Source organism: Bombus bifarius, unplaced genomic scaffold, assembly GCF_011952205.1.
Source record: "Bombus bifarius isolate JDL3187 unplaced genomic scaffold, Bbif_JDL3187 scf7180000008148, whole genome shotgun sequence".
Taxonomy (NCBI): Eukaryota; Metazoa; Arthropoda; class Insecta; order Hymenoptera; family Apidae; genus Bombus; species Bombus bifarius.
The window spans coordinates 656,254-680,811 of record NW_022884475.1 but is presented as its reverse complement, the minus strand read 5'-3'; the positions used below and the strand labels follow the sequence as shown (position 1 = coordinate 680,811).

General features: G+C 35.1%; 1 protein-coding gene across 2 annotated transcripts; it reads right to left on the bottom strand.

Moving 5' to 3' along the window:
• Positions 1–272: 272 nt before the first annotated feature.
• On the bottom strand, positions 273–23,195 carry LOC117208633 (putative ferric-chelate reductase 1 homolog). Of its 2 annotated transcripts, XM_033449894.1 has the most exons (13): positions 22,617–23,195; positions 19,958–20,184; positions 13,628–13,950; positions 12,653–12,744; positions 8,478–8,637; positions 5,253–5,450; positions 4,883–4,978; positions 4,282–4,438; positions 3,590–3,816; positions 2,523–2,763; positions 2,317–2,429; positions 1,514–1,627; positions 1,162–1,427 (listed from the first exon to the last, which is right to left on the bottom strand). In XM_033449894.1, the coding sequence occupies exons 3-13, from the start codon at positions 13,946–13,948 to the stop codon at positions 1,287–1,289; spliced, it is 1,860 nt and encodes a 619-aa protein (XP_033305785.1). In that variant the 5' UTR covers positions 13,949–13,950; positions 19,958–20,184; positions 22,617–23,195; the 3' UTR covers positions 1,162–1,286. The 2 variants fall into 2 exon arrangements, with proteins under 2 accessions (XP_033305784.1, XP_033305785.1); XM_033449893.1 differs by lacking the exon at positions 19,958–20,184 and having other exon boundaries at positions 273–1,427.
• Between the last annotated feature and the right edge of the window lie 1,363 nt (positions 23,196–24,558).

The following is a 24,558-nucleotide window of genomic DNA, read 5'->3' as shown; positions in this document are numbered from 1 at the left end:
AACGACAAAGCTTTCAATGTAAATGAAATAAATACTGGTGATGTACTTGACCTGCAACTTTCACTTATCGTTTAAATTAATTCAAATTTTGTTTAAACCGATTAACAACGGCCTCTTACAGTTAACCGAGTTCAACCACCGTGTCCTCTGTAGGATCCTAACAATAAACGGATAACTTTTCCTATAGAAAACTCGAAGCAGCGAAAATTTGGTACGAGTGTAGCGAAATAAAATTATAGCGATACGGTAAGGTTGAAAAAAGAACTTGCACATTGTGAAAAACGCTGACAATGCTTTTATCTACACTTACGTATACGTATCTAATATCGTTTAGTACAATGAATTCAAGCCAAAAAGGTACTTTTGCTGAGTTACATTATTTCTCACACAACACACGATTCTGTATATACTTTTATTTATTAACAATCAATAACATATGAAAACATTATGATGTCGGTTAATTAAGCGCAATTCCATAATACTTCTACAAACTCTTATTTTCACTTATCTATAGAATAACACTTATCGTAGTACAAAATAAATCTAAACACGTGTAAAAATCGAAAATACATATGTTGTAAAAACTAATACTGTGAACGTTACATCATAAATATGAATAATCTGCGTATATCTTACCGATAAAGACGACTTAAATATAAAAGCACCTTACAGACAGAACTCTTTGAGAGCTTCTAACAACAATATATGTGTTGCGAATAATCTCGCAGATATAAACAAACTAATGCCTTCTTTCATATATAGAAAAAAATAAAATACGTTTTTATATTTTATGTTTAAGTTATACTCTTATTTTGGACGGACATTTGTACGAATAATTTGCACGAATACTTATTCAATCAATTATCAGAAGTCAGTCTTCCAAGTAAAAGGAAGCGAAGATTGAAAATATGCGAAGATATTTAAGGTCGATGGGAGAATATATCGAATCAATGTAGTTAGATATTCTACGTACTGCCGCTTGTAACATGATATGATATACCATTTATTATACTTCTACTATGAGAAACTTCAAACTATGTACTTTTCAACATTCGATGTATCAAACAATATAATATGTATTATCATATAACTCACATTTTGGAGTTATCTCTGTAAACGATAATTTATCTCGATTCGATGCTCATTTACATATATATAAACAGTCACTCGAGGACATACTCAATGCGAAACAGTTTGTAACTTATCGTAATAATATTCCTGACACAGCAGCGTACATAATTCGTAGTCAAACGAATCTCATGCACAGTTTATCGCTACACGGCAACTTAATAATTTTTAATGTTGTTCGTGAAGGTAACCCATGTGTCTTCTATAGGCGCCAGTACGGTGATTACAATGAGAGCTGCGGTGAATAGGACGATCACGACGAAATATATACCGAAGATAAATTTCCTGATTCCAGCGTGCTATCGAACAGAATGAGAAATGAGACGGTGAAGATTTTCAGAGATTCTCGGCGCACCGCGCCGATTCTTATTAGCAAGAAACTTACAGGAGCATCCTGTCTTGCATCCGGATGGACCATTGAACCACGAGAGTGCATGTCTTTCATCGGAAATGAATTCACCCTCTGACTCGCCTGTCTGTCAGAGGCACATCCAACGAACTATAACATACATTGATTTCCTTCGTTACATAACGATCCTCTATAAATATCCGACTTAGTACCAAAGCTGATCCAGATTTAGAGCTTTGCCTGTCTCGAAATCGCGCTTGTATAATTAAAGAGATTTTCAACAGTGGTCTGCATAATCAAATATGAAATATATTAGACATGATATGGAACTACTAATTGCATACGGGATCAAAGAGAACTGATTCCTCTAAAACATTAATAATCCATGGCGAATTAATTCGAAACTTTATGTCGTTAGTAACTATCTGAATATTAAAAACGACAAATTATAGCTTGTAGTGAAATAGGAATATTATATAATAACTATAATCAAAGTGAACTTATTTTTCATTTACAGATGGATATTGTCGAAAGCGTAGCAACAAAATAGCACGGTATTTGAACAAGTTTGTCAAGGTTAATTGGAGCAGCAGATGAAAAAGACCCATTAAAAAAAAGAAGTTAACCTTGAGACAGTCTTGACACATTTAGTTGTTCTTTTTGTAAAATTCCAACTACCACCCTCTTTCAGTCTATTTATTCGACTTTTTTCAAGATATCCATTTATAGATGAAAATAGGACATCCGCTATAGATAAAATAATGTACATTGCACAAACTCGTACAAATTCAATGAATGTACGAGAGTTTTGATTTCGAAATATCAAATACCATTCTTACCGTTAAGATAAGGTGAGTCAGAATATGGAATACCACGTAAGCTGCCAGGATCCAGTCAATCCATTCTGGCAGTTTGGCCTTATTTAGTCGGACCGCGAAGAAAATTGCGATTACTGTGAAAGGAATTTCAATGCGTCGGTTAATCTATTGTTCGCGGAGAAAAGAAGTACACAAAAAACGTAGTATGAAAAAGAAGAGAAGCTTACTGCCGCAAATCTGTGCCGCGTTTCCAACGAACCAATGCGCCCAATTAAAAAGAGGTCTTCGCGGTGCTCCTGGATGAGGTCTCGCGGCTGCCATAAACGGTTGAATAAAGGCTAAGATCGTGGTCGCTAGTCCCAAGGACGCGTGTATCACCTCCGAACTCCATTCACCCAATTCGACGAATATTATTACAAAAGCCGCTATTGTCATCGACCATGTCAGTATCATAAAGAATCTGTGCCACTTGAGTAAACAACAGAGCAAAATAACATATTCTTGTCGATAATATTCATTGTATTTCATCGATAGAATTAAATTCTCATAGTGAATGACATCAAAGTGAGGAACATAAGTGACGACGATATTATTATAATATATGAATACTCGAACCGGATATTAAATAATCTGAAGTTAAGTATCTTTCAGCCGTCTAAGATACGTTCAATATCATCCTTGGACATCGGCCAAAGTTAAGTGTTCTTTCGGAACGTTCAGACTCTCGAGTTCAACAACGTCAAGTACATTACGCTGTTTAAAAAATGTAGCGTGCTCTGCATACTAAAAGCCAAATTAATAAGTATTCACCGCATTACATGAAAAATATCTAATTGTCGAGCAAAATCGATACGTTTAACCAATCTCAATAGCAATTTAATTCTTGTCATTTCATTATGAACGTAACATTACGAGCATATTTATTGTCGTATGGACCGCACGCCATAAAGCAAACAATTCTCACGACGATCGGTACAATTTCACCCGGTGTCTCCCAATTAAAATCTGATTACGCAAAATGATTAATGTGTTCGATTTAAATTGCAATCACGCTGTTCGTGCGTCGACTGGTAATTTTCGGGAAGAGCCACCCCCGTGACATTATCAAATTGCCCTTCCATTCGCGGTTCCTCCGATTAACCTCGATCCCCAACTCATGAACCCAGAGACAAGAGCATCGCCCCGTCAAATAGGTGCCATCACACGCAACCTCGGGGTCGTTACTTCCACTGGGTCGAGATCTTACCAGTAGCCCAGTTTGTGCGCGCGATTATAGGAAAAATTGGATACTTACGGCGAACCAATGGTCCTTTCCGCACAACTGTGAGCTGACCCATGTCTGCTTGTAGTATCTAGCCAGAAGAATGCCGATCGACGCTGTACCGATCCAAGACGCCAACATTAGAGCGCCATGAACACGAATTAGAATGTTGCTCGCCGTAGTGTAACCACCAACGTCGGATAATAATTTTGCGTCACCGGTCGCGTCGTACGCCGTGTCATGGAATCCGATACCGTTACCTAAATGTTTCGACAAATGTTTCTTTAAACGTTTCTCCGTTTTTCAATCGTTTCACTTTGCGTGATAAGGGAGATGGAGAAAAAGAAAAGTTTCAGCAGAGTTCTTGGAAAAAATCATTTCATCAGAAACATAGATGAATAAATACTTTGTCATTGCACTAATAAAATTATGTCTTTTACTTATTTTAAAGTATCTTGGAATATTTAGTTTCCCAGAATAGCGTTAGAAAGGTTGTATAATATATAATTGTCAGCCATAAGTATTAAAAGTCCTACTGATATTTGATCCAAATTGGATCCTTCTCATTACCTTTATTTTTTTACTTATTTTGTACCTCGTAATGTAAAATATTAAATAAGGTAAAATCTCTTAGAAATTTTCAGTATTTACTAAATAACGTATCCTAATACTTATGGCCGGCACAGTAGTTGTAGTATCGCAAGATTAAATGAAATTGAACGTACTTTTTAAACTTTTGCCAGCTGCCACGAGAAGATTGTATGGTGTGCTGACGAGGTCATACTCGCGGCCTTGAACAACCGTAGTCTTCTCTCTCCAAAATCTGCACGTGATTATGTCATCCTTGATCGCACTCGACTCCAATTGGACTGCTCCTTCCTGCTATAAAGGAAATCGCAAATGGATCAAGGTCACAAGAGATTTCTCGTAAACTGCGAATCGATGCAATCATTCTCACAAAGAACTAATCGATAACAATGTTACACACAGGCGAAAGTCGGCCATCGCCGCGGGGCTCATTGATCAAGATTTTATTAATTTCACTTGCTCGCGACTCGCGTGCTCATGTAACAGTGACCTCGATATTAGTCGCAGGTAGAAGTTTCTTCTTTCTTTTCAATCCTAATTTTATTTAATTCGAATCATTGGATGTTTATTCGAACGATTAATAAAATAAGTTAAAAATTCGTTTTTCAAATTTGCAAATTGCGATGCAGACTCTCTGAACTTAGCAACCAGCTACAGAATAAAATTTGTTATTATTATCACAGAATTTGGTATTCAGTTCGTGTCCTGCTTTAATATGATAAATAATAGAATACGTACCATGGGCTGGCGCATATTACGTTTTCCAGAGTTCCAAGACATGTGTAATGCAATTTCTCCTCCTTCGTTCGCGCACTCAACTACACTGTCATCGCCCTGCATATATAACATACGAAGGATTAAATAATCGTTCACCGTAGAATTACGTGAATTGAATCTAATATTCTACAAACTTTCTAAGACTACACTTCTCTAATCAGTATAACCATTGTTGCATAAAATTTACCACGATCTAAATTAGGTATCCGTAATTATTTAGGTAGCAAATAATTAATGTAATTTAATTTAAAATAATTTAATTTAATCGATATTTTTGGATGACTAAGCACGATATACCAAAGTACATTATTTTTAATCAACAAGAAATTACCATTTTACTGTCATCGGATAAACCAACAGCGACATATTTACTATCACGTCCTTGCAATTCAAACAGATATCGCTCTCCTTGAACGAGTACAGTAACCGCAGCGATACAATTTTTGGCCTCGATGCATCCAGCTGGGGTACCAAAGCAATTCTTCGTGGAGCCACATCCGGCGTAGAAAGGATCCTCAACATCTTTCGTCTAAAGAATAACACGTTCAAATACAATAACTCGCTGTCGTCAAAGTTCTGAAGAAATTATACGTTGGTTAATACTCAAAGCGTTTGTACAATCTTAAGATTCGAGAACCGGGTACGAAGAACACAGAGATTTATACAGGACCGAACGCAAGTTCTCCAACCGAGAACGGAGTTTCCAGGCAGCTTTTCTAGTTTCTCTAGAGAAACAGAATAATCTTTCGCACGGAAATAGAAATAGAAGTTCGTCGTGTCAATACACATCTCATATCTGGCACGGACAGTGTCTACGTATAATTTAATCTAATAATACGAAAGGATGAACAAACGTTAACACGCAAAGTTAAGAGTACGGTTGATCCTAGAGCCAATAGATTCTTCAACCACGTTTATCGTCTGGCATGAATCTGGCGGTAAAGTTTCAAGAGATTTCCGAAAGATTTATTTTCATCCAAAATACGAAGATATTTCCGCGGCGAGAAATCCTACACCGGCGATACGTGTGTGCAGAGAAGCAGCTCGCGTCGCAGCCGGTTAATGGAGTAGTTTCAGTCCGCCACTCTGGAACTCCTCAATAAAGTTTCCAAGCGAGAAACCGGCGTGGATTCATTCGCGTGCCGCCTTTTCTCACGTCGATCTCGTTTCGAAAGTGGACCGGTAACGAGGACGGTACGCAAAGAACACGTCGACCTGTATCTTTTCATTTGTCGCGGAAGTCAATTCAAACAAAACACGCTTGCAGCTCGTATTCAAGATGACACTCGAATCAAAATTATAATTTGAACCGCGGTGCAGAGCAATGCATACGCAATGCAATGTGATTAACGTTGAATGCTCGAACATCAAGATATCAATTCAATGATTAATTACAATACAAAGTGGTCACGAATGACAAAAGAGACGCAGATTGATCGAAGTCTCGGAGGGACGGAAAATGTGACGACCGACCTTCAACTTAGACACAGTTCGCGAGACAGAATAATTGCGGACTTCGAGAGCTGATTATTACCAACTTCATGTATGTATATACATTTTTCATTTCTATTAAGCACACCTGCGAGTTCGTCCGATTTTGTCGTAGGAAGATTTTTGTACATCACACGGAGTAATTGGACTCGTGATTGCTTTAATTGCTCGTTGAATAAAGATAAGATGAACGCGTGTCCGTATTAGCGACCGTGGGATACGCTATTTTTCTGTTTCCTTCCATACTAATACGTTCTTATAGGCAATAAATGTTTCATATACTATTTATAGTATGTTTAATATCTTACCGCTTTCAAGTACATGAACATTTTGATTTAACTATTTGTATTAATTATACGTAAACGTTACTAATATATATGAAATAATGGGAAATTAATGGTGAAAAAGAAGATTTATTATCTTCTACTAAAATTGACAAACGATATTCGAATCATTTGTCTAAAAATTAATCAGTGATAAAATTAGTCATAGTCTATCTGTCAATACGAAGAAGCATCCTAGTAAAAAGGGAAGTAAAATTAAAATATGACTCGAGTAAGTAGTTTATCGTCCCCTTTTGTTTCACAACGTTTCACCGTTTCGCCATTGGCCCAGATTAATCCCCGAGGCGCGTTGCGCGTTGATGCGACGAAGATAAAGTCACGTAAAAATAAATGGACAATGGAGCAAAAATTACGGGGCGCGGTCGGATCGGAAGATACACGAAAGTGAACGGCGAAAGTATATAAAGTATAAAACCAAGAGCGTATCCCGTTCGATGGAAATTATGCATTTGTACGAAGCTAACTAGCGTGCAGGTGTGCGCAATTGTGCATACATAATACATGTAGCAGCATATCGTCCAACCAATATACGTCGGAATATAAACTTACTTTTAACTCGTAATTATTGTACACGCACATCCCTTATCAATGTACTCTTTGATTAATTATACCCTTCTGTTTTGTTATTAATTATATATTCTTGTTTCTAGATACATTCATTCACATATATCGTTAATTATCGTGAAATCTATTTATCAAAAATTCCTTTGAAAATCAACTTTAAAAGATTTCTAAAATTTCTCTCAAGTTTGTAGAAAACCATTGTATTGCTTTGTATTTTCTATGTTAAAACGTAATAGAAATTCTTAACCGATCCAAGTAATTTAATATGATCGATTTATTACTTCAAATATTTATTTAGTATTCTAAATTACAACTTCTTATTAGACCCATACGCAACGTGTATGTACATATGTATTAACTACATTGTTGACCTACTGCAAATATACGCCTATGTGTTTGCACATGAATTAATTTACACGATTAACAAAGCATAAAATTAAAAGCATTAAAGTAAGTTTTCATTAAAACATTGTTCGCTGTATGAGATAGTGTTTGTTAAATTATATAGAAATGCGGTTATTAAGAACTCAATCTTTTTATTGTAAGTACGGGTATATATCAAAATTATAGTAATAAGAGCAGAATATGATTCATATTTTTGACTGCGAATTTTTATACAAATTAATATTTTTCAGAATATAATAAAGAAAGTAGAACCTCGATAACAAAAAAATTGTTGTACCTACGAAATATTATAGAAAGCACTATACTTTTGATATTCTGTATATTTTTCAGGCTACGTTCACTTTGTACAATTTTTGCATTTTCAAATTTCCTATAGATGCATAAATATCCGCAGTCCAACCGTTACCATCGAGTATTCGTAGAAATACCCTATGGTACCTGTTAATTTCTCCATAAAATAGCCAATCAGTAATTTGCCAAAAATATAATAGCATGAATCGACTTCACATTTCTGTCATTCTGAACAGATATAGTAAGTACCATAGCGCGTTTGTTCGATCAAAGACGTTCACAATCGTAAACAGGTATCAAAGAGATAGTGGTTTAATAATTTCAATGTTAGGGCACGATTTTACTTCGCCAGCCCTTTCCCTGGATAGTCGATGATCAGTCGCGGTTATGATTATCGGGTGTGAAAAGCACGTTTGCCTCGTGATCAGCGGTCGGGACGTAATGGGACGCAGAATACTTACCTCGTAATCGACGGTCGGACTGTAATAGGGCGGCGTGGTAGTTCTCAGTGTACTGATCGGTGTAGACGAGGTCAATACGTCGATGGATCGCTTGCGAACGTTAACTGGCGGTGATTCCACGCCGACCCAGTACGTACTGTAATCCTGCGCGAACGTGGACCTGCAACGTGGTAGAATAGGGAGAAAAGAAAAAAAGAAAGAAACGATCAACGAGAGTTACGAGAAACATGTATCGATCCATGGACGGTGAAAAGGGAAATGGGAGCGTTTCAGCGAAGTACAAATGACTGATAGGAGGACGAAGATACCGTATTGGTATTGATTGCGGTAATTACGGTATGTTGGTTCTTTGAAAGAGTGCAATAGCCAAAGGTCCAAGGAATATCGTGTGTTTCGTTCGGAGCTATATTACCGACAATGGACACTTCGATCAATTTCAGGCAAACATATGTATGCGAATTATGGATGTGCTCGAATAAACGATGTGCTAAAATTCATGATGGACGAATTAAGACTATTCGTATTTTTCAGTATTTTCGATTTTTTTTTTTTTGTAAAATTGAAGGATCTGGACGAATTCTATTGACGAAGTTTATTAATTACGATGGTGCAGTAGACGTGCTAATAATTGTGCTTCCGTGCTTTGCCTTTATTACCGTTTATTACCGTTTCATGTCCTCATTACGGTAAAAAACATTTGGGACTTTTATCCTCAAATTGGATGATATAATGAACGATGCGGATATTCTTTGATATGGTGTGATAATGGATTAAACAAATTATATGCACATGACCGTCTACGTATTTACTTGTAATTAGGACATATTGTAATTAACAAAATGGAAGTATTGCGTATGATCCTAATTTGATGAACAGTGAACTGTGTACGTGAATTACAGTGGAGTATGCTGAGACATGCGATGTTAAAACGAGTTAATGTCGCAGTTTTTATCAACAGTTTTTATCGGTAATATCAGAATGTTACAATAAAAGCAGACGATGCAAGTATTACCATTTATCATTTTTATTTGTGTTAGGTTATTTATACCTTTAATCGGAAGGTTGTACATAGTTTAACACGAACGAAGTTATCTTGCACATGACTGCATTTATTATAGCATTTACATACTAAAAAATTACTACTTAGATTTCATATCGTTTGGTAATACCTCAATATGATTGCAAAAATTATACTAAAAACGAAACGCTTTATTAAAAAATAGAGGTACATATATACAAATACTGTGTGTAATCAAATTATTATGTAAATTGTTGTTTCTTTCAAGTACTTTCATAGAGTACTCATAAACGAAATATTTATTCAGATTACTGTACACGTTCTCGTTTCTTCGCTGCAACTAGAAGCATTAAAGTAAATAATAATAAACATATTGGTACTTTTAATATCAGCTATGTACATTTGAAAGTAAGTAACTAAGCAAATAAAAGGCATACCAAAGTTTAGAAATCTCAACATTTGCAGTTTCTTTCATTTAAAAGTTTAAACAGACAATACAGGATGCAAATGAACTTGTAGGTGCAAACTTTTGAATACCAATGAAACACCAAACGAAACTGGAAAGTTTCCCTAATTACATATACAGATATTTCTTCCCAATCGAACAAACAGAGGACTGTCAGTTGGAAAGTCAAACCATCTTCGAGTTACTCCATTTAATGACCCTACAATTACTCTAGTCGATGCATCATAATCAGTCACGAAACGTAACCAACGTTCCTCTCCGTTTTCGTAAAGGAGGAGAGAAAAAAGGGTTATAGGAACGTCAATTCGTATTCCAACATCTCGGCAGATAAGACCATAAATTACGATCTTCCAGGTCAACGTGATGCAACCCATTACCAGTGCAGGCGTGGGAATAAAAGATAACAATGTTGAGAACGAATAACGAGTCGGAGTCTAATGTTGAAAAATCGTTTCGATAGTGTGGAAGAAGGCTTCGTATCGAACTGAGAATTAACGAATCTAACTGGACGAGAGTGGACCAGATATCAGACTGTGTTAAAAGCAGAATTCAAACAAACCATAAATTTCTAGAGATTCGAGAAAAGTATAGAGAGATTTATTTATATGAATGAGATTTCTCGTTTTAATTACATATACGAAGATTACAGATGAAAAACACGATAAGTCATAGCTTCTATGTTTAAAATTCGTTGTTGATCAATTCCCGGTAATTGAAATCTTTTTATTTCGTTTTGAAGCCAAATATGTGTTTCTTAATCCCTTTAAAGATTTTCAAAATACTACTCGTCACAATAGTAAGATCCACAATAAAGGGTTATTAAAGAGGATATTAAAATATCGTTTTAATAATTATATCTTTGGCTTCCATAAAACTTCGTCCGCTTGTCAGTTACTTTTAACAGGTTTTTAGCACATCAATCCTAACAGGTTGTTTTCATTTCCAATTACATCGTACTAAAGTGCTTCTATTTAGACGTAAGATGACAATGGAATTATAAAATCAATATACTTATTATTCCCTTCTGCCGTGGTCTCCAAATTAAAATAAGGATCGCTTCGATATCTAGAACGATAACCCGAATCAAAAGGAGAATAAACGAATGAACTACGTAGCATGAACGAGAGTGGACTGGTACCGGCGACATGTCAAAAGCGGAATTCGAACGAACCGAATGGTTATTTATGGCTATCGGCATAAATTTCTCGAGAAGTTTTAATGGAGCTCGCGCAGCACTCTGTCCCCCGTATTAATTGAGCATTCAGAAATAACCGGTGGCACCGATTACCAGCGGAAAAGTTTATAACGAATGTCCCAGCCGTTTCACCGTTCACCGTTAACCGTGTTATATTGTATTCCGTGCACGGGAGATGCCGAGGCGCCTCCGTGCCACGCGCGTTCGTTCGTTCGTTTCTAATCGTAATTCATACGTGCGACAGATCGTGGCATATTACGTGCGTGAGCTATATACACCGTGATCCGAAGACCGAGTTTTGTTCCAGAAATTGAATGAACGATTCATCGATACTTTGCAGATGAATTCTTGCATTAGCTTTGAATGCGATGAATCATCAATTTCCATTCGGTTTATTGTATGATTGCAGAGTTAATTTGTTTTATGCGGACTAGTGTAATAAATTGCAATCTGACAGAAAATCGATTCTGTTCTGCTAGTTACAAGAATTTTTGTATTCGAGTATTCGAGTTGCGTTATTTGATTTAAAACTTAGGTATCTATATGTACACAAAGGTGTTTGAACACTCGGCGCAGAGAACTTTTGTATATGTATCGTACGCGTTATGTAAAACATTTTAAAACTTCATTAGCACTGTAATAAGACATAACTGATACGATTGTGATGGTAAGCGTTGGAACGAATCTGGTGATGTATACAGAAATTATTTTTCCGTGATGTTTTATTTTATTGCTTCATCGTGCAGATAGTAAGCAAGCTATTTGTATCGATTGTTATAAAAATCAGGAATGAGTAGTCGATAAAAATGACCAAACAAAATAAGCGGTGAATATAAAGTGGCGTTTTACAAACCGTATAAAAACTTGTAATTCATTCGTTACGACGAAGAATATTCCAAATACGTCTTCAAGAAAATGTTTCTTAAACATCAGGAAGAATGGAAGGTTCGAGGACGCGAGAAAATAAAGAAAATTTTAATGAATTTAAAAAAGATAAAATAAATGGAAGTAGAGAAGTATGAGAAAAATTCACTACTAAAAATAATTGTAACGCATAATAATTCTATCGTAATTAGGTGTAAATGAAAGAGTTATGCAACCTTGAAATGGCAGTATTGAAAGTACAAGATCTCTGAATGCAAAAAGTCTTGATAGGATTACGAGAGGTTTACTGTGAAAGTATTGAAGTACGACAAGGTTTGATTTTCATGATCTGATATATCTTGCTTCCGCATTCTTACAAACCATACCTCTTGCACATTCAACTGCCATATCGTGGCAATACATTTATTGCAATATATATCATTCAACCGAAGTAAAATAAATTTATTGTAGAAACAAGAAATGCGTACGATATTTAAATACATGATATCATCGAATTTTCTGCGATACTTTTAGTCAATATCAAAATTTCCTAAGGATATACGACAATTGGTAGAAATTTGAACGAGATTACGAAATAACGTAAACCCGCGAGTGTTCTATCGAATACTCACTTGAAAACAATGGTGCCTTCGTAATTTACAGGTGCCTCCCAGTCAAACTCGAGATTGTGCTTCTTGCTGACGTTCGTGTGAGTCACCGCGTTCTTAACAAAAGGAAAAGGAAAAAGCATTTAATCGTCGTGTCGTGTAGCACTTTGCCTCTGTCCTTCGGGAGCGCACGACAACGTGATTCACGTAGCCTTCGAGAGCTTGCTAACTACGATCGAAACGATCCTATCGGGAAATACTATAAATCATCAAACTTTCTAATCATTCGAAAAAAATCGTATTGATCGCTCGAAGAACACCTTTCAAACCCTTATTCGACCAATATGCTAAATTATTTGTTACTGTATCTGATACTCGTGTCGTTATTTAACATTTGTATCATATTATGTAATCAATATACTTTATTTATGTTATCTTATCTGGTACTTTTTATTTCTTATTTCGATCAAAACGTACGAAACATATTTATTTGTTTATTAGCTCATCTGCTCCTGTATGCATATTATTTAGGTTGGTGCGCTTGTTATTCATAGTCTTATCCTACTTATTTAATGATTATATAATATTATATAATTAAATAGTTGCAATTAAAAATGACCTCCTATTATCTTGTAAAAATAGATAATGATTTCAAGAAATTTTATATGAAACCAATAGAATAGCTAATGTTGGAACAATCAATATTTCTAGAAGTCGAATAAATCTAATAAATCGAATCTAAATTGAATGGAATAACATCTTAGATGATGGAAGTAGCTGTAATATTGAATTCTAAAAGTGATTTTCTATAAAAGACAGAAAGTGTGACTTGTCGTGTCTCTTTCCTGTAATCCTCAAGAATATATAGTAATTATAGAATAATACATAACATTATTCCAATATTTTATGAATTTATCATTTTGTCTATTTTTTCATTTTAAAATTGGCAAATATCTGAAAACTTTAATAAAATAACTCATGACACAGTAACGTGTTTACCTTTATACCCTGTGTGCACTCGACGATTCTTGCCGAATCGGGCAAGTTGGCGAACTCTCCAACGAATTCACCGGTCTCGGAGTCATGTGCAAGTATCATAAAACCCTCGTAGGCAAGACCGTGAGGACTTCCCAGAATTAACCGGACTCTGCCTTGTCCTGCAGCTGGTAAAACTTGGTAAGGAGGAGGGTAAGTTTCCTGCTTCGTGCTTCCAGGATGACGAGGCATCAGATCTTTGCATGAATCTGGCGGTGCTCCAGTCGGCAGACCCAGCGTTCTCAACGAGAGAACGCTTAGGAAGATTACAAATGTTCCTTTCATTACTGTAACATACAAATTTTACACATTTAATCATATACGACCTTCCTTTTAAATTACGAAACTTAATATATTAAATTGCTTAATTGAATTACTAAATAAGTACTACCGCGATCATACTACATATTTCTTGCCTTAAATATACCTACATTTTTCTATTTCTTACAAACTTTACAAATGTGATCCTGATGATTTTGATGAACACGACATAATATACGACTTTTATATAACGCGTACAGTATATTTGAAGCCCATTGTTTAATTCGAATTAGTGTAACAAGAATTTGCCAATATCAATTCTTTTACCTACGGTTTTTCTTCCAAATGATATAAGTTTGCGTTCGAACAATGTAAATTCTATCGTAACGCGAGTTTAGTTAATCGAGTATTAACTGCAGTTCCGTTACAATCCGGAATAAATGGAGTCCAGATAAGTGGGAGTTCTGCAGACTAGTAGCTACATTAATAACGTATCGAAATAAAATTAGATAAGGATTTAGTTGGATAAATTATTGAAATAATTCGAGAGTTTCATATTCGCAATAATTAGACCAATATTAGTCGGTCAATCTTTCTCTTCTCTCTTCACACGCTTTCAAGTATTTCAAAAAACACCAAAGGTCGCTCTTTAGACTTTCTACTTTGATTCCTGTATTTCTTCAAATTTTTTCTTCGCTGGTCGGTCCGATGAAGATTTCATACTAATGAACGAGCGTCAAAGTCGTATCACGCTAGACAGTCCCATAAACTCGTAAGACTAGTCTGTACAGAAGAACGAATACCATCGACGAAGTGTCCTTATACGAAGCGAATGCACATTATTCAATCTACTTTTTACACGTTCCAGACTATGCGAAGACGATACAAGGATATTGACCCAATTCCAAGAATATCTACGTGTGCATAATAAAACCAGCTACATTTTATAACGTTGGAAAATTCGTGGTAGTTTCTTAGTGACAGAATGTATATAGATACATGACTTATACGACTACTTTTCTGTATACGTCACCCGCGACTATCGAACAGTTTAACACTATGAATGTGAAGCATTAGTCACCGCTCCAAACTGACCGGAATTCCCGCTGCTCCATTTCTGCACTTGCTTCGAGCATATTTAATGCCATCAACATTGAGAACTTTCGTACCTCTTTTTCTGTCTTTCTATTAACCATTTCATAATGTATATAATTTCGTAAATTAGATAAACAATTTATAGAAAAATTAGATAAACATTTATTAATGATTTTCATAAATTAAATACTTTTCATCGATATAACTGTTTCTGTAAATGTTCATATATTACAGAATAAAAGTAACTCGAACGAAAATGAGAATAATTCGTTTAAAAGTGAAACGTAAACCATGTAGGAATTCTATGATTTTCGAAAAGTGCTAGGAATTTCAAATGAAGTAAATTTTTAAAAAATTCGATTACTTAGAATCGAAACAATAACTTTGATGTTGCTGTTCATACTTTACCATCGATAGGCGAGGGCTATGTATTCCAATAAATAAAATAAAATAATACTAGAGTATACCACTTCGCGTTTTTCTCTACGTTACAATGAAACAGATGAAGCGTATTTTTGTACTACTTATTAATAAATAGAAAAAGGAGCAAAGGGATCGAAAACGGGCAGAGAGATTAAAAAGTCGAACTTACAGTTCATACCCACTTTTTAATCAGCTTCGCTTTGAAAACTTGGAAAAATTTTGATCTATGTTATCCTCGCAAGCAGAATACGCAAGCTTCCTCTCGCGAGCATTTTCATAATCTTGTAAAAGAGGATGAAAAATTAAGAGAGAAATTCGGATAAGGAAAACGGGAAGATAAAAAAGATCCGTGCTTTCCTCTATTAAATCGTATAAGTTCGCGTTAGGTATTTTTCTTCGTAGGTGAAAAAAGATCGAGAACGTCTAGTGCATCGGACTGTTGGTTATCGTGGCGCAACTTTATGAGTTTAGCAATACCGTAACCGCAGATTCTGCTGTCCAGATGCGGCCATGATTCATACATCAATGAGAAAATAACGCAATCCGCGAAATAAGAATCTGTGGACACTTTACTTCTTAGTAAACTGCGGATATTTATGCGAAGCTCACATTTTCACGAATATAATTAAAAGACTGGCACCTAAATAGCAATTTCGTTAATCTGTTAAATAACTGCTAGAACTATCTTACTATACTTTTATGTATTATGTGCATTTCATTTGTTACTGTACTTTCAAATTCTTCATAAATACATATTTAATGCAATCTACTTACTAGGTACTCTACTTTAACAAATATTTTCTGCATTTCCAAGAAAAATAAAAGGAAAAGATAAAGAATTATCGCGTTCCTCCTTGAATCGAGTAATGCTGTTTCACGTGCCTCAACGACGAGGGTCGAGCTATTAAAGCTATTGCCTATTACATAATATAACTGGCGTGGTGTTTCAGTGTCGTTTAGGAATGTGCAAGCAAAGAAATCCCGTGGGTCGTCCAGCAGAACTCAATAGGTGAAAGTGAGCGTCTTTCATGCGTGGGTTGCACACAACTCGGCAGTCTTTGAATCGTTGTAAATAACAAAACGGTACACTGGCGATCCACTGGCGATCGCGTTTCTGACATTTTTCTACTCGTTCAAATATTTTTGTCTGTATACACTATTGCTTATATGTATTGAAACACTCCTATATCGTTGCAAATAGAGTGGCCCATGAAAATATTCGAACACTTGCAGACACCTTTTATGAATGCAATTATGTGTGTCATACGAAACATTTCGACATGTCATTAGCATTTTAATGAGACTTAAATTATTATGGAAATTATTGTTAAGATTATATCGGTAAATTTTGAAAACAATCTGAAAATCTACAATAAAATTTATTGCAAACATATACTTACATTACAGTAAAAAATCAATACATAATATGAACAGTGATATTAAACATATAATTAGTTAAATATCATCCTTCTGAATGCTGTGAGTTATTAATATAACGAATAATTATCCGATCAAATATTTTGACGATCTCTGAGAAGTGTAAGCTTACAATAAATATGTTGTAATTTCTATGTAAATTTTCAGATGTATTTCAAATCTTACCAATATAATCGTGATAATCGTGTCTCATTAAAATGCTAATGAAATTTTCAAATGTTTCGTATAACACAGAATATATATATTCGGAAGAAAGTTTTTATAAATGTTCAAATATTTGTATCACTTGGTAGGAATATTTCTGAAGTCAAATTTTGTACAGATACGATCGTGTTCGATGGAATCAGTGGTGTATAATTGACTTCAATTATGTGAATTGCTGGAAACTTAGATCATCCTCTACGACTCTCCTCGTTTCGAAGAAATCATGGTGTTACGCTACCATTCTATTGGGGCGAGCAAATGGCCACAATCAGAAGAACGATTGTGTTTTAAGGACAATTACGAAACTTATTTTATACTTGCAGCCTGAAATATTCGAGACAAGGTCGATGCTTGCCCACTTCTGTTATGGTCCATTTACGCTATTGCGACAAATCATGGCACGTGCAAACCCGTGTCCCAATATCGAGTTCGTTAGAATCGGGAAATCTAGTGAAACGTGAGCCATGACTCTATCAAGGAAAACAAAGAAGTCCCAACAGACTAATATACATAGATTTAAATTCATCGGACACAATACAGAGAACTCGTGCACTTTTACCAAAGAAAGTTTCATATTAATCTTGAGATTTTGAAGAAAATCCTACGACTCGGTGAATCTAGTAGGGATTTTAAAACTGTCCTGAATTATTTTAAACCTGCAAAATCTCTAAATACTTGAGGATTTTCTAAAAGTCTCGGTCGCTTCGAAATCTCCCAAACAGCCCGAAATTTCAAGCATTTCCATGAATTCCTGACATCTCAAAAACTTCCACGGATCTACAAATATTACAAAATTTCAACCTCTCATGTTCTCCGAAATTCGCGAAATATTTAAAGATCCGAAATTCTTGCATCCCACTGGTTCACGGGCCTGAACTCCATATATTCAGAGTTCTACATATAAGTCCAAGCTTTTCTGTATTATATCTCACGAACTAAATTTAAATTAAAATCTCGAAAAATGATCGACTTTATACGCGAAATGTATTTCTTGATTTTTGAAAGCGTAACTCGAAAGCGAACAACAGCTTGTTACCACTAATACACCAACGATCCGATCTCCATAGAGTGAAAACGAAGAGAAATCTTCAAGACTGCATGCAAACATTACCTAACTGAATGTGTACGAGAATTCCAACTACAAAAGACGTATTAAACAGCTCGCTGTCTCGCGAATAATGTTTCAGTGTCAACGAATTTCATTCGTGATAATAGCGATGATTAGAGCGCACGTTTCTATGCATTTGTGGAAAATTTAACCTTCTCGCAATCTTACAATTTTTATCTTATACTAGTTTTATTCTTGTACCTCTGATAATTTTTATGAATGCGGGTCTTCGTATTGTCGCAAGCCTTTCTAATATGAACGACGATAGAATATTTTCTCTCTGTGAAACATTCGATGCGTCGTATCGTTGCGAAAAAAGTAAGAGACATTGCAAAACGTCGTGTACGTAAGTAGATACGATTTTTCAATTCGCGGCATACCTAAATCGAAATTGTGTCGCGATCTATACCTTGACCCTCTAAAACAATGGAGAACTTTCCCATCGACATTAGCACTTGCTGCTTAATTGTCAGTTTTTCAACGTCTTTAATTGCATGGAATAGCGGATGATCGATATCTTACTTGCATATTTTCCATTAGGAGATATATTTTTTATCCCACATGTACCTATTATATCCGCGTTGTGACTAGACAAAATGTAAACAAGCAGCGTAAAAACGCGTAATTAGTCAGCCACAAACGTTTGAAAAAGCGAAATGCATATTATGGATGCCGTAGATTCAAACATGAACATAAGTCATCATGCCAGAGTATTATTCGCCGAGATTAATATCTTCACAATTTCCAACAGTTTATATGTATTATTGAAATAATACAGATACCATCGTGCATGATACATATCGTCGACGATGTATGGCAAACTTTCGTTCAAACACACTGAGTATATACACTATCCCGCGTAAGATTCCAGGCATTTTACCCAACCTATAGCGATAGTGTATAAATATTAGTAAACTATATAAATTAATGAGAAAGTAATGACTAAAAGCGATATTTATCATGTTCTTGTAGAATCACCGAGTAATGAACTTTTAATTATTTATTTAAAAATTTACCGACGTTACATCGAAGCTCAATACGCGATTGACATAATTGATGTATCTATTGACATTCATTAAAATTTATACATATATATATATATATGGTATATATAATTGAACTAGTGGCGACAGTTTATTATGAGTTTAGAAGAATTGATCTGTGTATTACAAATTAAATAGTCTTCTCCAGAACGTTTTGTTATAAATTTTCTTAAGAAATTATGCCATGAGCCGTTTCACTCGCGCAAATGCCAATATTTCATTGCATATTTAGTCTTTTCGAAATTTGTTTACTATGCTATAATAATAGACTACTAATACAGAGTATAACCATCATAAATCAACGCATCGTTTCTATTCTACGTATACAGTTCCCTAATTAAATTACATTATGCCAAAAAATAAACAAGTGTGCAGATCCTTTCGATCAGTAACCTATTTTAAATATTACTCGTCGTGGTAAAGCGAAAAATACAGGCTTGTGCACATGTATTATGTACAATAGACTTAAACAGGCACATTGTTCTTTTCATCGATGGAGTTCGTAACGGGGGAAGCCGGGAGGATAAAAATCCATTCATTAAAAACAACGTTTGAATGACAGATGAAGAGTTAAGAAGCACGGCAATCACGCTTCGCCGGTTATTATCATGTATCATTACGGTATTGTTCGAAACAACGAGCACAAGGCTTCCCGCGTTGCATTTTGCGGCTCGTTCCACCCGCGATGCACGCGCGCGCACAGCAACGCTGCTGCTCACCCACCGATCTATGGATCGTAGTTCGGAGAATGCACAATGTTACATTGTGACCGAGTTAACCCAAGGAATTGCGCTTTCGTTCGATCCCGTGGCTATCACACGAGGGGAAATTTCTAACAGCGAAATGGTACTTTCTGCGGCAAAAGAGACAATTCAATTTCCTTTCTTGCCTCTCTTTTCATTTTTTATCGTCATTATCGTTCGATATGATTTACGATTGAAAGTGCACGTCTGAAATGAAAAACGAAGAAGCAAACTGAATGTTATTGCGTATAACGGCTGGAAAGATTACTGAGAAAATATTTTCTATATTAAATATTTCTATTAGAGCTCTCGTTTCTTTGAGATTAATTCATTTTGCGGATAACAATTTTTTACATTCAGATTAAGATACTTTATGCAGATTAAAGTATAACGTTTATGTAGATTTCAGGTTATAAAAAATTTATGAGTGAACTTAATCTGTGTCTGAATAAATAAGAAACAACCATGCGTAAATATCTTTGTCTACCTAACTATGTGTATTTTACACCCTAGAGAATACTTCGATGTATAAATCTTTTATTTCACACTTTCTTTCCTTATATATCAGCTTCAAAAGTTTAGAATTTATTTTTTGTTTGAATATTGCATAAGGATGAAGAGTGAGGTATAAAGAAGTTGATGCAGGCTTTGAATATTCTTTAAAATATCGTCATTTCAACACGTGACGCAAAACATTGTCCTATACGAAAATCCAAAAATAAAACTCGCACAAAGATACTACACGGTGCCTCTATCGTGTCGAAAGATACGTGCTCTTATGAATTATACATAATGGAATAGCACATGAGTCAGTTGCGTGGTATCACACATTACACGTCATTTGTGCAAATAAAATAACATTACATATCATTTATTTTCCATTTGAATTCACTCATTAGTGAACTGAAAAAAAATCATCAAAATTGTATAAAACATGATCAGAGAATAAAAATTAACAACAAAATTAGTTAAATGAAAAATATTTATGATTCGATGGACATTTTACATTCGAACAATAATTTTATACATCGAAATATTCCACAATTTCCGATAGAACTAAGTGTTTGGCGAACGTGTAGCCATAGTAACGTTACTTTCCTGTCCTAGAAATTCCTCTCTGAGCAATCTAGATTCCTACGTTAATATGTCAAACCATATGTTAATATAATATTTTATGCGTTTATTACTTCGTTCATGTATACCCGCGTTCGTGCCCTAGAAATTTCACGCTGAACATTGTTCGTAGATTCTTCTGCCGTTAGCACGACATACGGCGAACTAATTTATTACGCGAGCAGACTTAAAAAATATTATCAACAGCTACTATTAACAAACATAAAAACATTAGCTGGAATATTATTTTAAATTTATGCTGATTTTGCTATTTATGATTTAAAAAATTTAATCAACCTGTTAGCAGTTTAATTAATATAACATATTTATTTTTCTAATAAATCAAATTAGTTAGGTAATATAATTAGTTAACGTCAGAATAAATTGAAATTATGCTAAAACGCTATTCTATAAATTATTATAAATTCTCTCCAACTATTAACAATTGACTTGTTCTTTTCAGTACAGATTATATCGAAGCAGTAAGTTTCCGTGCCTTTATAAAATATTCAAAAATATTGCTCGCGATTCGGAAAATAATATTTTAAAGACAAAGTTAAGGTTCCGAAACGCTTTTAAAAATAGGTCATCGAAAAGAAGTTGGAACGATTCATTTTAATGCTATCCGATGCACTACTTATCGATAATCGATTCAGAATCAGTTACCAAAGGGACAAGGAAAGAAAGTTCGTTGAAGCTTCAAACGCAAGATTAACATTCTAAAACATTACTGAGGCGCTTATTTATTAATTGCATTGGAACATTATACGTGGAAACAAAATTGATTTCGCGTAATAGTTCAACGTTTTCATTCTCTCGACGAAGCGTCTGTGCACCGTGCCACGTGCAGGAATATAAAAACGTTCTGGCTGGTGACAGGTGCACCAGAAAACTTGTTTTTTAAGCAGTTCCCATAGAATATGGAATGAACCACGACTGTATTTGTAATGGTTTTATTTTACCAAGAGGCGTCTTGAAACTAGTCACTTTTTTGTACGAGTACTCTTTCCATCAAATAAATTCCGCGTGAAATTTCATTTTTATGTCAAATGTCGTGCGACCAATGGAAATCTGTCATCTGTATGTTACGCTAGGGTTGCGACTTTCGCATGCTGAATTTGGTCAATGGACCGCGTTGAATCTATCCATCAATAAACCCCATTATCGATGAAACAACCTACCACTGGAAACACCCTAAATAGAAGTCGAATGATTCCATGTTAACAAATACAATACATCTTAGATAATTAATCTTAGATAATTACATCTACCAAACATTGTTAGAATGTCTTATGAGTTTAAATAAGAAATGAAAGTTGTATAAACATAGATCATTTGAAGCTTCAGTAAGAAGTCGTAAATAGACGCAAATGCGTATACCAATTCGTATTTATCACAGTTTATGAAGATAAGTACAATAAATAGAGAATTATTTGGTCTTTTCAATAGTATAACACATCTACAACTAACGTTTCTCTCGTTTCGTATCCTTAATTGCGAAATAACATCTCGAGATCTGTACTCACGGTGCTTCATACTTGGTGATTTTCTCTCGTCAACTTCAATCTTATGTTGTGTATTGAGTTAAATCTACAGCGTAATAAACACGCAGTCGGCAAGGCGTGAAGTCACGTGTAGCGGAACTCCGGTGTACATATAGAATCCTCGTTGATCCTGGTGAGGGAACACGCGCGTCATAGATGCATCTTTCAACGCAAAAAAACCAATAATTCACCGAGTCATCGATCACCACAAGAAGCAACACAATGTCGGCGATTCTGGTCTCGCGATCGAATCCCAAAGTGAAAAGGTTAATCTGTACAATCTACCGAGTCAAACCGGTGTCATAATATTTGTAACCGAAGATCATGAACTCAAGCCAATCTGTGTACGCGGTCAATCTCCGCGAATCTTTCTGCCACCTATGCGCGCCCCCTTCGAACTCTCCTTTGCACGCGAGGTTACGAGAAGAAAAAGATGTTCACTAAGTTCGGTTAGGTCAAGTGTTTCCCCGACGTAGTCTCGAGAAGCACTTGTTGATTCCGGACGAGCATAGTTCTGACCAGCACGCTGAGAACCACACCTTACGAGAGACTGTGTAGTGGATATACGGATCGAGTTGAAAGGCCCGTGAGACCACATCAGGTCCGTACCTAGCCAACGGAACCCGTGTCACGAGATCGATCCACGCTCTTTCTGATCCTTGTTTACAATCTAAACAATGAGCGCACAAGATTAGTTATGCGACATACCAGCATGTTGAAAAATGGAGAATATAAATAAATAGTTATAATAATAGGAATGGTTTCCTCATGTCAAAATCATAAATATATAGATTTTCAGTTTTTTAATAAAGAACTGAGCTAAATTCTTTTCCTTTTCTTTAGCTTTAATACAGAAATTAGGATTATGAATGTCACAATGTAACAAGGATAATTATACTGCAATTTTAATTCATATTTTTAAGAATTATCTGGTTGTAATATAATCAACCGAATCACATATTCATGATATTAGTATACAAAAGACGATATAATATTGTTAATGAATAAAATTGTATGTAATTGTATGTAATTGTATATAAATTGTATGTCGATATCTGTAAGACAGACTATTATTAAATAAAAATACAATACATTATATTCTCCCATATGCTATTTATAATTTGTTGTACATACAGATTTTTTCTTTATGTATCTGGTTCGGTCATTTTCTTACTCGCATTTGACTGAACTACTTTGCAATATACAGGAATAATTATCAACTTGATTTTAAATACCTAAAGGAAACGCCGAGAAAAGGTTAAAGAATGTGGCGAAGCCATACCTAGACTTCGACGTTACTGTGTATTAATGCTGAACAACAGTTTTAGCTTTTACTCTACGGATCGGGGATAACGGAGGGAAGGCACGACATACCAAAACTCCGTGTCGTGATCCCAGACGAAACTTAAGAAGAAACTATCAAATATCAAGGTGAAGCGTACGAGGACAAACATCCAATGACCAACAAATTATCATGAATAATTTGAGCAATTGTAATTCTTAACTATACACAGACTGTTAATACATAATTATATTATATATTAAAATACAAATCCAGCTAATCCATTAAGTACTACATACATATAATCTAATAATAAATGAAACATTTGCATTGTAAATTTAATTTAATTAATTTAAACATCTTTATTTCGTAACTTCAAAAATTAATCGTTTTACAAAGCTAAACAATACTAACTACAAAGATATCGCTTAGTTTAATATCAACTAGTATTGAAAATGTTTAATATAATATCCGTCGATAGTGAAACGGTATAGATAACCGATACTCGAAGAGAATATGTCCAGGAAATAAATTTGTTTAAAGACCCGTTATGCCCGACAGTGAATAATTAGTAGGCACTCAGCGTACTTGTTCAAAAAGTCATTCAAACACAGTGGTCTCGAGCCGTTCCTGAGCCGCCGT

Coding starts and splice junctions, on each gene's coding strand:
- LOC117208633 (XM_033449893.1), bottom strand. Junction 4,439..4,882: donor GTAATATGCGCCAGCCCATG/GTACGTATTCTA, acceptor TTTCCTTTATAG/CAGGAAGGAGCAGTCCAATT. Junction 2,430..2,522: donor CGCGGCACAGATTTGCGGCA/GTAAGCTTCTCT, acceptor TTCCTTTCACAG/TAATCGCAATTTTCTTCGCG.